The 16,848-nt window shown below is 40.8% G+C and overlaps 1 protein-coding gene across 1 annotated transcript; it reads right to left on the reverse strand.

Moving 5' to 3' along the window:
- Window positions 1-403: 403 nt before the first annotated feature.
- On the reverse strand, window positions 404-1,907 carry LOC145057662 (serpin-ZX-like). The gene is made up of 2 exons (XM_079005531.1): window positions 1,369-1,907; window positions 404-1,284 (listed from the first exon to the last, which is right to left on the reverse strand). The coding sequence occupies exons 1-2, from the start codon at window positions 1,756-1,758 to the stop codon at window positions 502-504; spliced, it is 1,173 nt and encodes a 390-aa protein (XP_078861657.1). The 5' UTR covers window positions 1,759-1,907; the 3' UTR covers window positions 404-501.
- Window positions 1,908-16,848: the final 14,941 nt, after the last annotated feature.

Genomic DNA, 16,848 nt, shown 5'->3' on the forward strand with positions numbered 1-16,848 from the left:
GTAAACCACATCATTCTTGTTTGTTATTTAATTCTTCAATGCACCATATATATAGGGTTTTTTAAATGTGAACCACATGAACCATTCATTGTTTGGTATTTAATACTTCTTTACATCTTATATGGGGTTTTTAAAATGTGAACCACATGAATCTTGTTTGTTATTTAATTCTTCTTTACATCTCATATTAGGTTTTTTTAATCAAACCATACCAAATAGAACCTTGGATGTTAATCGATCCAACTTTACTAGACTTCTTCGAAGTGATTTGCCAAGTAAGTTGAATCTTGAATCGACCAGTTTCTTTATAGTCGTTAATCATGCTCACATTTGATATGGAGTATACCTAAAAGCAAGGCTAAAGAATAAAGATCGAGACTTAACTCATTAAGACACTTCACCAGATTCATGATATCAAAGATTTATTGCCACTCGTAAACATACACACATCAAAGCATACAAAAACTCAAGTTCAACTATCATATTACATATCCGTTATGATCAAGCATCGCGAGGGTCAACCATTTGTCCCATAAACAGAACGACTCCAGTCATATCTTCTCTAATTACAAACACGAAAGGATGATCCGCTACAAAGTCGATCTTATCACCAGTCATCAAAGATCTGAGCATCACAACAGCTGCAGATGCAGCAGCAGCTTCCGTACCTTCTTCATTCACCTCCACAAACGATTTATGATGAATGCTTGAAACATACAGGTTTTTACCCATGGAGGATTCCACCATTTCAGTCAGACCTTCTCCACCACTGAAGGGCAATACCAGACCTAGTTCCTTCAACATCTCAGAAGCTTCAAACCCATAAGAGATCTTAAATTTCGGGATCAAAAACTCCCCGATTTCTACTTTCTGACGTGGGACGTGACGATCCAAGAAGTCAGATTCGGAAGCCATTTTCTGTAATAGAGATGGGAGGCCATTTTTTTCATCTGGGAGGAAGAAGTACATTGAGAAACGACGTTTATCTTCGCCCTGTAAATAGGGAAGACCCAACACTTTAAAACCATCGTAGGAACGAACGAATTGCTTTTTCTTGGAGGTCATGAAGGGGACTTGAACTTTGCTTCCGTCGATGAGATGGAAGTCGTGGTCTTTTGTCTTCGATGGATCGAACTTCTCGCTCCAAGATCCCTTGAAATAGACTGCGTTTGCAAAGATAAGCTTCGTCGTGCTGTCGACAGCGTTGGAAGGAAGGATCTCTTTGATCAAGCCACCGGTCTGCTTTTCCGCCCACAGATTCACGTCATTGGCTACCTCAATAGCCTTCGTTCATCAATAAGATCAGACGTTAGCTATAGTTTTGGATCACATCTTATAGAAGAATGAAAGGGGGAAAATGGAACTAACCTTGGTTTGGAAATCAACTTGATTAGAAGCGGCGTTGTAAACAGTGTCCACCACCTGTTTGAAAGAAGGTTTAAGAGAAAGGGTTTGCTCAACCCAAACACCGTTTGCGAAAGATAAACGAGGGCCGCCACTTGGGCTTCCATCGGCGAAGACCAAGGACACAAGCTGCGAAGAAAGAGAGTTGACGTCGTCGATGGATTTTGTTTTGAGAAAAGATAGCAGCTGATCGAGTGTTTGGCCATTAGAACCGGCGGCGACTAGGCTGAGGACGACATGGATGGAAAGGGGAGAAAATACAGTGTTGGAGGTTGGGGATTTCTTGGAGAGGAGGTGGTTTGCGAGTGTGATTGAGACGTGGGTTTGGTTGGTGATTGATTGCTTGATGTCCATTTCTGTTTTCGGGAGTAAAATCGGAAAAGATGGAATCGATGGATAAGACGGTGGCGTCGGAGGATTTAAAGGTAGATGTTTTTGGGTAACGCTGTTAAGGAAAGAACCTGGTGCCGCGGGACAATGGTTTCCACTTTCCACACAGCCACACTAACACCGTCGACTTTTATTATTTATTAATTATTATACATGAAAGAAAACAAATCATTATTCTTTTTTTTTCTTTGACGATTTTAAATTCCGATTTTAAATGATGAATTGTTTTTTTTGTTATCCATATATTCTCTTACTAGTTGTGAAACCCGTATATTATACGGGTTGATTAAAACAAAATATTAAATAGAAACAATTAAATGAGAAGTTTATTTGAATTTGAAATAAATAAAAATTATGAAAAAAAAACATGCAAAAAATAAATAAATTAAAATTATTGTTTAGTTATTAGACCCGTATACTAAACATGTTAATTATAACAAAATGTTAAACACAAAGGTTTAAACTGTAAATTTATTTAAAATTGAAATTGAAATTTAAAATTTAAAATTTGAAATTAATATATTATGATAGGTTTAATTTATGGAAACTAATTAATAATATATTAGAAATGGAAAATGAAATAAATGACAAGTGGAAAATAAATATATGTCTAAATTATGACAAAATGACATGTGGTAATTTGAATGAGAGAAGGACATGTGGCAAAATCATTTTTATTTATTAGGGTGGATTTTAAAGGAGGAAAAGACGACGTGTCCTACAAAATTTTAGAATAAATAACATCGTTATATGCATTTTTTGTTTTGTTAATATTTAAAATTTTTGAATGTGAATATTTTTATAAGTAACTATTATACTATAGGGATAATGACATAGATTTTTTTTTAATTTTGTCGAAATGTATGCATTACCAAAGCTCTAAATAACGTTAGGCATAAATTGACAACAATATTAAGCTTCAAACATTTACGAGCCGTGGTGAACCATATCGTTTATAAACATGACTTAAGGCAACAACTTGAGGAGTACGCTAAGCGTACTAAGGATGGCTAATCGCGGAGGTTCATCACGTACGTTAGGCGTACCAAGAGGTACGCAGGGCGTACGTGACTGAAGACCAAAACCCTAATATCCGGGCTTGAGACCTAAGTGTACCCATATTGGTCCCATTTCGTCCCTTAACCTCATATTTCCTTGAGAGTGTAACACTCTAATCCAAGTAATTAGCATTTATGCCCTTGAAATGTTTTTCTTTGCAATATTGGTCCTTTTCATATGTTGGGCGTACTTATAGGTACGCTTAGTGTAGCGAGGTGCAATGATCGCGAAGGTGAACCACGCACGCAGTGTTTACGTGGCAGATGGACAAAATCCTAGTATCTGGGATTGAGACCTATATAAACGTCCTTAAGTCTTTTGGACCAAACCCTAATAAGCTTCCACGGCCTCATTTCGTCCCTCAACCTCATATTTACTTGTGAGTGTGATTCTTGAGCTTAGAAAGTGTGTTAGTTGCCATTTTAGTGAGCATTCAAGAAGGAGAAGGTGGTGAACAAGCTTTGGGTGTCATTGAGCTTCTAGATCCTGCATCTAGTTCATCTTGAAGAACTCCTGGAGGTATAAAGTCATGACCTTGTCATCTCTTTTGATTGTTTGAGCTAGGGTTTTGTTATGGAGTCCCTTTTTGGTTTTTAGACTTTCTCTTATGAGTTGGGCAACTTCAGAGAATAAGATGGATAAATCTGAGCTTTTTGAGCACACTAGATACATAAAGGTGCCATCTTGAGGGTTGTCTAGTTTCCATGCATGAGCTTGAGGTCTTATATGAAGTCTTAATATGAAGAATAAAGTTTTGGAGTCCCTTATGGCATGCAAGGGCACAAAGTTGCCAACTTTATGCCTTAGGACGTCTTAATGAGTTCAGATCCGAAATTAGACGTTGAAATTCCAAGTATTAAGCACTTAATGGCCGTGGTGCTTAATTTGCTTGTATGTTGGGAGTAACTTTGTGTACGATGCACGTACAGCCAGAGGGCTCAGTACGCTAAGCGTATTAAAGTGGTACGCTGGGCGTATGCACCCCAGTTGGGTTTGGGCTTCATGTGGGCTTGTAAGCTTTCTGGGCCTTGGTCAGCTTTAGGCCTGGTTTCATATGGGGTTAGTGGTCCGATTATTTTTGTTTGGGCCATAGATGTCCTGGTTGGGCCTTATTGGTCCATGTAGCCCATTAATAGTTTTTATCTTGGATATTAGGCCCATTAGTAAAGAAAAGACTTTTGGGCTATCATGAAAGGACAGTGTGAGGTATCGGACTGCTAGGCGAGCAGCTTTTGTGCTCAACAGACTGAGGCGAGTCTTCTCACTACACTCATGGGTCGAAGGCACGAAGGCCGAACCATTAATTGATATGAGATGATTAGTAATGGAGTATGTAATTGTTTGCTATTTGATATATATATATGTGGATTTATGTGAAGACCATGGGAGGAGCCCATGGTTTAGGGATACAAGATCATGGGGGGTAGCCCATGACATTCCAAATAAAGACCATGGAGGGAGTCTGTGGCAAACTTATTTGTATGTGTGCATGACATTATGTGATTATATGATTCGTGTGTTTTGGGAAACTCGCTAATCTTGTGCTAATAGTTTTATTGAATGTCTCAAGTACTTCTAGTGATAAGGGCAAGGGCCCGACTTGATGGCGCAACGTGCATTCTCCAGGGTTTTAACATTTAGTTTTTATACTTTGAATTTTAAAACACTATGGCAATGTAAGGGGATTTTTGAATAATGATGTGACATTGACCTCCGACGACTCTTCTGGTCTTCTCTTCTCTTAATGGTAACTAAGGAGGAGAGATCTGTTAGTCACAATTAGAGAGATAGGTTAGAATCGCCCCAGGGATTGTGCCCCAAGAGCAGGCTCCGACAATCAAGTTATATCAGCTGGTAAATCTGAGATGGTTCTCCTTAGCTGGAGAGAACCATCTTGGTGGTGGTGGTGGTGTATGGTGGCTGACGGCGGTAGGTGGCGGTTGAGCCACCCGACCAGAGTATAGTGTGGCGGCTAAGCCATGGAGGAAGGTATGGGTTGCAGCTGAGCCATTGGCTGAAGTCCTTTTTGTGGAGGAAGCACTATTCTATTTATAGTGGACAATCAAGTCAAGAGGAATTAGGTCAGGCCTTGGGCCAGCCCAATTCAGACCCATTTATCAAGGAGTTGGGCAAGGCCGCTCAGAGGCGTCCGGAAAGGCTGGCGGGTGCGCCCCAAACAAGGCTAGTGGGCGCACACCAGGAAAGGCCGACAAGGGAGCGCCAGAAAAGGGAGCGTCAGGTCGGGCCGACAAGAGAGTCTCCAGCAAGGCTGGCAAGGGAGTCCCTAACAATGCTGGCAAGGGAGTGCCAGACAAGGCTGTCCGCTTGAGCTGTCTAGTCCATGCTAATGGACCATATATCATCAAATACATTGTGGTTGATATTTATGAAATTAAAAATTAAAAATTTCTATCAAAATTTAGGTGGAGGGAGCGGGGAAGGAAGAACAACCGTTTTACTTTGGCACATGAGGTGGCGGGTTTGGCTAGGTAACATAATGGAAATGTATCGGACTGCAAATCCTGGAATGACGGTTCGACCCCGTCCTTGGCCTCGAGGAGTGGTGAGCAGCACGGAACTTGAATCAATCTTTTGGCATATAATATAGGGGGCTATAAATCCACAGACAACATTCTGGAACTTCCAAACCAAAGAAATGCAACAGGAAATGAAATGTTACGCTTCAATAGAATGAATTCGGTAGTATTCTACCCTATGGTAGATCGAAGGTCCTGTGTCACTTGAACTAAAATCTATCTTACCTTCAATCCATCGTTGTCCAGCCAAGCCAACCCATAACAAAATGTTAGACCGGCTGACACAACCGAATTGGTTGAAGAAAAGGAAAGCCTGGATGCTCCATAGGAATCCATCGCTATTCCTTTCCTCCACCGAGAAAGGTTCATTCCGAGTCACAAGAACAATCTCTCTTTTTTTTTGAATGATTTTATCTTTTCGTTATGGTAATGCAATGCAAGAGGTCGGAAATCAGGTTGTTTCTGATGATGAAAAGAGCTTTTTTTATCTGAATCAATTTGAAAACCCGAGATTTAAAAGTCGGTAATGTTAGAAGGTCGGTATTTTATGGTCAGATACCTAAGGTCGGTATATCTTTGAAAGCTCAGACGGAGAGAATACTCGCGAAGAAAGCACCTACCCTGGTGGAACTTAACTGCCTCGATCCTCATCTCGTTCACTCACAGAAGACCTTGCCTAGCTCTACTTTCTTTCTTATACCAGGAAGCCTTTCGCTTGTCGTAATCGTTTATAGTCACTCACTGGAGGTTTGGAACCCTGAGTACAGTGTTCTGGGTGTAGCAGGAAAAGAGGCTGTACGTGAAAGGGTACTCAGACTAAAGTGCTATTTCTTGGCCATTGGATCAGCAAGGGTGTGATTCAGATGGATCAAGAGAAGATCAGGTCTGTTTTGGACTGGGAAGTGTCGAAGAAGGAGAGAGCAGGCATCGGTGGTGAAGCCAGATGCTCGAAGCAATTTTCTTTTTTTTACGACAAGACAGCTCAGGAGGAGTAGAAAGTTGCCACAACCTAGGAGGGGTTTCTATTATAGGAAGCCAAAAAACTTGAGCCTTTTTACAAACTTCTTAAAGGGGGAGAGCGACAGGACGACTTCAAGGAGAATGTCGAGACGCCATCAGTTTGGAGCGTGAGGCCAGCAGAGCTTGCTGCAGAGGAGATAACGACCACATGAATCTGAATCCGCTTAACTTCTTAAGACAGACGACCGAGAAAGAAAGGCTCCGCGTTCTCCAAGTTTTGTTACAGTGAGTGTGATTCTTGAGCTTAGAAAGTGTGTTGGTGGCCATTTTAGAGAGCATTCAAGAAGGAGAAGGTGGTGATCAAGCCTTGGGTGTCATTGAGCTTCTAGATCTTGCATCTAGTTCATTTTGAAGAACTTCTGGAGGTATAAAGTCATGACCTTGTCATCTCTTTTGATTGTTTATGCTAGGGTTTTGTTATAGAGTCCCTTTTTGGCTTTTGGACCTTATCTAGTGAGTTGAGTAACTCCAGAGATTAGGATTGCTAGATCTAAGCTCCCTGAGCATTTTTTATGCATAAAGGTGCCCTTGAAGGTTGTTTTGACTCCATGCATAAGTTGGAGGTCTTAAATGAGGTCTTAGTGGGAAGAATGAAGTGTTGGGGTCACTTATGAAATGCAAGGGTGTAACGCCCGCGTTTCCAGACTATGCATTTTCGTTGATGTAATAGTCTAGGTTAACCTTTGCAACCCATTTTGAAATAATAGAAGTGTATTATTTGAGTATTATGTGTTTTGTGCTTAATTGCTTAATTATGTGGTTTGATTAATTAAGAATAAAAATAAGCGTCAAAATTTAAGTGTAAAATAAACTTGATATCTTTGGATAATGTTGTAGTAGTTGAAACGAGGTTTCCGAATATATAAAGAGCGCCAGAATCTGACTTCGTATGAGGAAGTTATGATTTTCTGAAGTTTCGACTTAGCGGTATGCAGCCCGAAATACTCGATTTGAGATCGAGCGGTTTTTAGTCGAATCGATCTAAACGAGAATCGAATATCTCGTTGTTGGTATCGAAACGATGAAAAGTTAGGCGAGAACGGACGTCAAACGAAGAAGTTATGAATTTATAACGAAGTTTTTCTGTCCTGGCCTACTAAAAATAATTAATAAAAATAAAGTCAAAATTAGCCGACGGAGTCTAAACGAGAGTTGTAGAGCGTAGTCTCACCTACGCGTGGATATAAAGAACGTCGAAAACGGAGTTCGTATGAAGAAGATATGAATTTCCGAAGTTTATTAAATAATTTGTATTTAAATTTAATCTTTAATTCGGATGTATATCCGAAGGAGTCACCGATCTGACCCGAAGTACGCCCAGCGTACTGGCGTACACCCAGTGTACCGCGAAGCATGACGCACCTCGCACTCGAGTTCTTCAGATGACGCATGCCATGACGATTCGGACGCGTACGCCCCGCGTACTGCTGTACACCCAGCGTACTCCGAGGCTCCCGCCTCCTATAAATTGGATGCAAGGGTTCCGGGTATTTTTGCTCATTTCTTCTCGTTTTTGTGCCGAAGCTCTGCGCGTAAACCCCCGAAGCCATCCCGACACCCTGGATCTCATATCCAAATTAAGAAGGAAGTTTCACGCTCCCGGGATCCCGAGAAGTGCGATTCCCGAGCCGAAGCTCTGCCCGCGAGAAGTTCGATTTTTGTAGAGATCTTCCAGATCTGCTGAGGATTACTACTTCTGTAAGCCGTAGTGCTGTCCGATCATCTTCTGATCAAGTGAGTGTATACTACCTTTCATAAACATGATAATAATACAAGTATGGTTTGAGTGTATTAAGTATATTGTTGTTTATATGCGTGAGTGTGTGGTTACTTTCTTCTAACGCATAATTATAAAGTATTTTCTACGAAATACGTGTTATGTGTATATTTTGTGTTATATGTGTGAATGTATATTCACTCTCTTCTATCTCATGGATCTGATTTGTTTTCTATGAAGTACGTGTTATGTGTGTGTGCCTCATCTGTTATGTGGAATATATATTGATTAAAGCATGCTATGCAGGTTTTTAAACTATTTATAAAAATGTATATTTTTATCTACTAATATGTTGGGTAGAACATGGGTAGATAGTTGGTGTGTAATAAACAGATGAGAGGCCTCGTTGTTGTTTTGATTCAGTCATCTAGCGGAGTTTAGATGATGACCACAGACTTTTCTAGACAGTCATGTGGAACACTAGCAGGCTCGCCACCTGTAGGTGTTAATGAACTTGGGTGTTTGTTCACTGTACTCCATCCCCCTCATGGTTGCCTTATTTGACTTATATTGCTGAGGAACCCCCGAAGCATGTGTTGTCGCCCCGATGAAATATTCTTAGACTAGGTCCCTTATGTCAGTTGTCTTAGGGATGTAAAGTGAGAATAACGGGAATGGGTAATTGGGTTATTGTTGGTTGGTGGAATTAAATATGATTATTTATTATGGGTTGAAAACCCTATATGCTCACCAAGCTCCCAAGCCTGACCCACTCAGTTTTATATGTATTACAGGAAGTGGCGCAAGGGCATAGGATGGATGAACCATCAAGTTGTTTTGTTTACAAGTTTGTATATGTTTATATTTGTTGAATGACTTGTAATGTTATCGTTTATGCTTTATGGTCTGTATCGGAACATGACATCCCGAGTTTTGATTATATAATGAAAATAAATTTCTTTTATGAAATGCTTTGGTAAACATTGTTTTATCACGTTTTGTTTTTGGGAACAAATTCCGCAACTCTTTCAAATCAAAATGATTTACTCTGAAATTATTTTAAAAGCATAAATGAAAATCGGTCTTTTCTGACCGAGATTTTGGGGATGTCACAGTTGGTATCAGAGCATTAGTTTAAGCGAACTAGGAATTTGTCGGATTTCTAGACTTAATCTTAGAGTGCTAAGTGGAATTTTGAGATGTGTGTCTGTGATATTTTAGACATGAGCACTAGTTTATTTTAGGGAAGTTGCCTAAAATGCTTTATGTGCTAAATGTTATATGTTGCCATATATGATATTATTTGTTCGGATCTATGGTCTGTTGCCGACCGGATCTAGAAACTTTATGTGTATAGGATTCTTAGCGTACGTCTACGATATTAGAACTAGCATGTAAATGTTTCGGGGTGATAAGGATGATTTGAATATCTATCGTGAATGAGGATCTAATTTCACCTTATTCGGTGTGTAGATCAAAAATGGTGAGAACAAGAAGTGGAGTTGGAAATGCTGATGAAAACAGGAATCAACCACTAGTGATTGAACAAATACCTGTCGTAGCAGCAGCACCTGAGCCGATAACCATGGCTGGTGTGCAAATGATGATTCAAACAATGTTGGATCGTCAAATGGAGGAGACTAGGCGGTTGCTTCAACAGAATCGTGAAGAACTGTCAATTCGTGTGGAAGAGCCCGAATTAAATGAAGGGCACTCGGAAGGTGGAAACTTCAGTGGGTCTGTTGGTCAAGCCAACCCCACCGATAGTTAGGCAAAACAACCATGATGGAAGGAATGATGGAATGGGATGCAAGTACAAGGACTTTCTAACTTGCAAACCATCGACCTTTAATGGAAAGGAGGATCCGATTGGAGTTATGGATTGGATCTCCGAAATGGAGTTAGCTTTCATGACTTGTGGCTGCAGAGGCAAGTTGCAGACTATCTATGCAGTGCGTCAGTTCCGAGGTGGAGCCGTTCGTTGGTGGAACACTCTAGGGAATACTTTAAGCCCTAATGAGCCACTGCAATTGACATGGGCAGAATTTTTGGTGCAGTTCAAACGCAAGTTCTGTTCGGCCCAAAATTTGTTGGAGTTGGAGAATAAGTTTTTGGCATTGACGAAAGGCAGCAAGTCAGTTGATGAATACACCAATAACTTCACCGATAAGATGGAGTTTGCCTTGCGTATCGTCCCAGACGAGCTGACAAAGGTGGACCGGTATGCGAAGGGACTCCCATGGGAGTACGAGGTTCCAGTACGTCAGGCACATACTCTAGAGGTAGCTATCTAGGCTGCCAAGTCTGTTGAGAACATGATTAAGGGGAGAACCTCCGACAAGGTTGAGGTTGGTGAGAAGAGAAAGTTTGAGGGAACATCTGGTTCCGGTAAGAAAAGCAAATTTTCGAAATCTGATTCGAAAAAGTTTGGTGGAGGAAAAGGAGGCGAAGCGAAATGGTGTGATAAGCGTAAGAAAAAGCACTTTGGGAAATGTAGTGAGGATGTAACCTGCTACAAGTGCGGAAAAATTGGGCATTTTGCCAATGAGTGTCCGAACAACAAAAGGATGTGTTTTGGTTGCAATGAAGAGGGGCACATTTTGAAAGACTGTCCGAAGAAGAAGGAGGCAGCTAAGCCCAACATTCCACCAAAGCCGAAGGTGAGAGCCTTCCAGATGACACTCAAAGTTGCGAAAGATGAAGCTGATGACGCTTCAGGTACCTTTCTCGTAAACGAATTACCTGCTCAAATTTTGTTTGATTCTGGAGCCAACTACTCCTTTATTTCGCATGAGTTTGGTAGAAAACTAGTCTTGCCTGTTGATAGACTAGATAATGTTTTATTAGTCGAAGTTGCTAGTGGCAAGTTTGTACCTGTTAGCCATCGTATGAAAAACATCTTAATCGACCTTAATGGGAATAAGTTTCACGAGGAATTATTGCCTATCGAACTTAATGGTTTCGACATCGTTCTGGGAATGGATTGGCTTAGTGCCAATGATGCCGAAATTTTATGCAAGAAGAAGATAGTTAAAGTAAACCCGACTGGGAAGGATTCATTTATGGTGTACGGGGACAAACGGCGAGTAAATTCTGGAATCATTTCCCTAATGAAAGCCAGGAAGTGTTTGACCAAGGGATGTACATCATATTTAGCATTCGTGATCGATGCTAAGAAGGAAAAGAAGGTGATACAGAGTATACCAGTGGTGTGTGATTATCCGGAAGTATTTCCCGAAGATCTTCCTAGATTACCACCTGATAGACAAGTGGAGTTCAGAATTGACTTGTTACCAGGAACCACACCAATAGCAAAAGCACCGTATCGATTAGCACCGACGAAGATGAAGGAGCTGATGATGCAACTTCAGGAGTTATTGGACAAAGGTTTCATTAGACCTAGTTCATCACCCTAGGGAGCTCCGGTGTTATTTGTGAAGAAGAAAGATGGAAGTATGAGAATGTGCATTGATTACAGAGAGCTAAACAAGGCAACAATAAAGAATAGATATCCGTTGCCAAGGATTGATGACCTATTTGATCAATTTCAAGGTTCGAGCTATTTCTCGAAGATCGATCTAAGGTCAGGATGTCATCAGCTAAAAGTAAGAGAGCAAGATATCGAGAAGACTGCATTCAGAACTAGATAGGGACACTACGAGTTCTTGGTTATGTCGTTTGGACTAACCAATGCTCCGACAGCATTCATGGATTTAATGAATAGGGTTTGTAATCCGTTACTTGATAAATCCGTGATAGTGTTCATAGACGACATTCTGATTTACTCGAAAAGCCAAGAGGAGCATGGCAGACACTTGCGAGAAGTGTTAGAAGTCTTGAAGAAGGAGAAGCTGTATGCAAAGTTCTCTAAGTGTGATTTTTGGATTCGTGAAGTCCAATTCTTGGGTCACATGGTCAACCAAGAAGGGATAATGGTTGATCCAGCAAAAATTGAAGTTGTGATGAAGTGGGAACACCGGAAAGTCCCACGGAGGTCCGAAGCTTTTTAGGATTAGCCGGATATTACCGAAGGTTTATCCAAGGCTTTTCTTCGATTGCTACTCCATTAACAGCTTTGACCCACAAAGGAGCTACTTATGCTTGGAGTGATAAGCATAAAGAGGCATTCGAGAAGCTAAAGAAGAAGCTATGCGAGGCACTGATACTTTCTTTACCCGATGGAGTTGAAGACTTCGCTGTTTATAGCGATGCGTCTGGGGTTGGATTGGGTTGTGTTTTGACCCAAAGAGAAAAGGTGATAGCATATGCGTCTCGACAGCTGAAGGAGCATGAAAAGAATTACCCGACTCATGATTTGGAGTTGGCAGCGATAGTTTTCGCTCTGAAAATATGGAGGCATTACCTCTATGGCACGAAGTGCAAACTTTTCACTGATCATAAAAGTCTCCAATATCTCTTTAATCAGAAAGAATTGAATATGAGGCAACGACGCTGGCTAGAGTTACTCAAGGACTACGACTGTGAGATACTTTACCATCCCGGTAAAGCTAATGTTGTTGCTGATGCTCTCAGTCGGAAAGTCAATCTTGAAAGGAAAAGGCCAAGAGCGTGGAGAATAGAAGTTGTCTCGACTATTTTGGAAAGTATAAAGAAAGCTCAAAGCGAAGCTTCTGAGAAGAATGACCGAAAGGCGGAACGTTTGGGAAAAACGTTGGTGTTCGGTGTAAACAGTCATGGACTGAAGGTGTTCCAAGATCGGATTTGGATACCTAAGACAGGAGGAGTCAGAGATCTTCTGATGGAAGAAGCTCACAAAACCATGTACTCGATTCATCCCGGTAGCACTAAAATGTATAGGAACCTAAAACCCTACTACTGGTGGCCGACGATGAAGCTTGATGTTGCAAAGTATGTGGCTGAGTGTGTGACTTGTGCGAGAGTAAAGACACAACATCAGAAACCGTACGGGAGTTTAGAACCATTGACTGTGCCTATGGGTATGTGGGAAGACATTGCTATGGATTTTGTCACTAAACTGCCCAGAATAAAGAATGGTCACGACATGATTTGGGTGGTCGTTGATCGATTCACTAAGAGTGCGCATTTCATAGCAGCCAAGGAGAAATGGTCTATGGAGAAGCTTGCGAATTCTTACGTGAAGGAAATTGTGAGGCTTCATGGTGTTCCATTAACGATTGTGTCGGATCGTGATAGCCGTTTCACCTCGAGGTTTTAGAAAAGTCTACAAGAGGAATTGGGTACCAAGTTGTGTTTAAGTATAGCTTACCATCTACAGACTGATGGCCAGAGTGAAAGAACAATACAAACACTTGAAGATATGCTGAGAGCATGTACCCTGGAATTCCTAGGTAACTGGGATGAACATTTACCTTTGGTAGAATTTTCCTACAATAATAGTTTCCACTCGAGCATAAAGATGGCACCTTATCAAGCTTTGTACGGACATAAGTGTCGTACGCCGTCTTGTTGGCTTGAGGCTGGAGAAAAGCAGTTTATGGGTCCCGAGATGGTCCATCAAACCGCTGAAAAGTTGAAAATAATTAGAGAAAGAATGTTAGCAGCTCAAGAGCGTCAAAAGAGCTACGCTGACAAGAAGCGAAGGCCAATGACCTTCGAAATTGGAGATTCGGTTTTGCTTAAAGTCTCGCCGTGGAAGGGACTTATAAGATTTGGTAAAAGGGGAAAGTTGAGTCCAAGGTTTATTGGACCGTTTAAAGTTCTTTAGAGGATTGGGAACCAAGCTTACAAGCTTGAACTACCAGAGGAACTGAATGGAATTCACAACACTTTTCATGTGTGTTATTTGAGGAAAATTACGGGAGAAGTTCCTGATATAATTCCAATTTCTGAATTGAGAATTGATGAAAACAAGAGGTTAATTGAAGAACCTGAGGCAATTGTTGACCGAAAGACTAAGAAGCTTCGACGCAAGATGGTCGAATTAGTGCTTGTTCGTTGGAAACATTCGAATGGGCCAAATCTCACCTGGGAAACAGAGAGTGACATGTTGAGTCGCCATCCGCATTTGTTTGTTGATGTGTGATTCTGGGGACGAAATCATCCTAAGGGGGAGAGAATTGTAACGCCCGCATTTCCAGGCTAGGCATTTTCGTTGATGTAATAGTCTAGGTTAACCTTTGTAACCCATTTTGAAATAATAGAAGTGTATTATTTGAGTATTATGTGTTTTGTGCTTAATTGCTTAATTATGTGGTTTGATTAATTAAGAATAAAAATAAGCATCAAAATTTAAGTGTAAAATAAACTTGATATCTTTGGATAATGTTGTAGTAGTTGAAACGAGGTTTCCGAATATATAAAGAGCGCCAGAATCTGACTTCGTATGAGGAAGTTATGATTTTCTGAAGTTTCGACTTAGCGGTATGCAACCCGAAATACTCGATTTGAGATCGAGCAACTTTTAGTCGAATCGATCTAAACGAGAATCGAAGATCTCGTTGTTGGTATCGAAACGATGAAAAGTTAGGCGAGAACGGACGTCAAACGAAGAAGTTATGAATTTATAACGAAGTTTTTCTGTCCTGGCCTACTAAAAATAATTAATAAAAATAAAGTCAAAATTAGCCGACGGAGTCTAAACGAGAGTTGTAGAGCGTAGTCTCACCTACGCGTGGATATAAAGAACGTCGAAAATGGAGTTCGTATGAAGAAGATATGAATTTCTGAAGTTTATTAAATAATTTGTATTTAAATTTAATCTTTAATTCGGATGTATATCCGAAGGAGTCACCGATCTGACCCGAAGTACGCCCAGCGTACTGGCGTACACCCAGCGTACCGCGAAGCATGACGCACCTCGCACTCGAGTTCTTCGGATGACGCATGCCATGACGATTCGGACGCGTACGCCCCGCGTACTGCTGTACGCCCAACGTACTCCGAGGCTCCTGCCTCCTATAAATTGGATGCGAGGGTTCCGGGTATTTTTGCTCATTTCTTCTCGTTTTTGTGCCAAAGCTCTGCGCGTAAACCCCCGAAGCCATCCCGACACCCCGGATCTCATATCCAAATTAAGAAGGAAGTTTCACGCTCCCGGGATCCCGAGAAGTGCGATTCCCGAGCCGAAGCTCTGCCCGCGAGAAGTTCGATTTTTGTAGAGATCTTCCAGATCTGCTGAGGATTACTACTTCTGTAAGCCGTAGTGCTGTCCGATCATCTTCTGATCAAGTGAGTGTATACTACCTTTCATAAACACGATAATAATACAAGTATGGTTTGAGTGTATTAAGTATATTGTTGTTTATATGCGTGAGTGTGTGGTTACTTTCTTCTAACGCATAATTATAAAGTATTTTCTACGAAATACGTGTTATGTGTATATTTTGTGTTATATGTGTGAATGTATATTCACTCTCTTCTATCTCATGGATCTGATTTGTTTTCTATGAAATACGTGTTATGTGTGTGCCTCATCTGTTATGTGGAATATGTATTGATTAAAGCATGCTATGCAGGTTTTTAAACTATGTATAAAAATGTATATTTTTATCTACTAATGTGTTGGGTAGAACATGGGTAGATAGTTGGTGTGTAATAAATAGATGAGAGGCCTCATTGTTGTTTTGATTCAGTCATCTAGCGGAGTTTAGATGACGACCACAGACTTTTCTAGACAATCATGTGGAACACTAGCAGGCTCGCCACCTGTAGGTGTTAATGAAATTGGGTGTTTATTCGCTGTACTCCATCCCCCTCATGGTTGCCTTATTTGACTTATATTGCTGAGGAACCCCCAAAGCATGTGTTGTCGCCCCGATGAAATATTCTTAGACTAGGTCCCTTATGTCAGTTGTCTTAGGGATGTAAAGTGAGAATAACGGGAATGGGTAATCAGGTTATTGTTGGTTGGTGGAATTAAATATGATTATTTATTGTGGGTTGAAAACCCTATATGCTCACCAGGCTCCCAAGCCTGACCCACTCAGTTTTATTTGTATTATAGGAAGTGGTGCAAGGGCATAGGATGGATGAACCATCAAGTTGTTTTGTTTACAAGTCTGTATATGTTTATATTTGTTGAATGACTTGTAATGTTATCGTTTATGCTTTGTGGTCTGTATCGGAACATGACATCCCCAGTTTTGATTATATAATGAAAATACATTTCTTTTATGAAATGCTTTGGTAAACATTGTTTTATCACGTTTTGTTTTTGGGAACAAATTCCGCAACTCTTTCAAATCAAAAGGATTTACTCTGAAATTATTTTAAAAGCATAAATGAAAATCAGTCTTTTCTGGCCGAGATTTTGGGGATGTCACAAAGGGTATAAAGTTGCCAACGTTATGCCCTAGCACATCTTAAGGGACTCAGATCTAAATTTTGACATTGAAATCCAAAGTATTAAGCACTTAATGGTCGATTTATGCATGTCCTGATTGTATGCAGCACGTACTATTGTGTATGCAGCGCGTACGGTTTAGGATATGGTACGCTGAGCATACTAGAGTGGTACGTAGGTCGTACGCACTCCAGTTGGATTTGGGCTTTGTGTGGGCTTGTAAGCTTACCGGGCTTCATTCAGTTTTGGGCCTGGTCCCATTTAGAGTTTTGGGCTGATATTCAGACTTGGGCCATAGTTATTTTGGGTTATGCCTTATTGCGCCATGTGGTGCATTAGTGGCTTTTATATTGGATTTTAGGCCCATTAGCAAAGGAAAGACTCTTGGGCCACTATTGAAGGACATAGGCTTAGGTGTTTAGACTCTTTGATTAGGT

Source organism: Lactuca serriola, chromosome 6 (genome assembly GCF_051521515.1).
Source record: "Lactuca serriola cultivar US96UC23 chromosome 6, Lser_US96UC23_V15, whole genome shotgun sequence".
In the NCBI taxonomy this organism is placed as follows: domain Eukaryota; kingdom Viridiplantae; phylum Streptophyta; class Magnoliopsida; order Asterales; family Asteraceae; genus Lactuca; species Lactuca serriola.

Bases quoted from the DNA above. Each gene is read 5' to 3' on its own strand.
- LOC145057662 (XM_079005531.1), bottom strand. From the start codon at position 1,758: ATGGACATCAAGCAATCAATCACCAACCAAACCCACGTCTCAATCACA. The intron at 1,285-1,368 runs GTTAGTTCCATT...TGATGAACGAAG, and splicing joins AAGTTGATTTCCAAACCAAG to GCTATTGAGGTAGCCAATGA.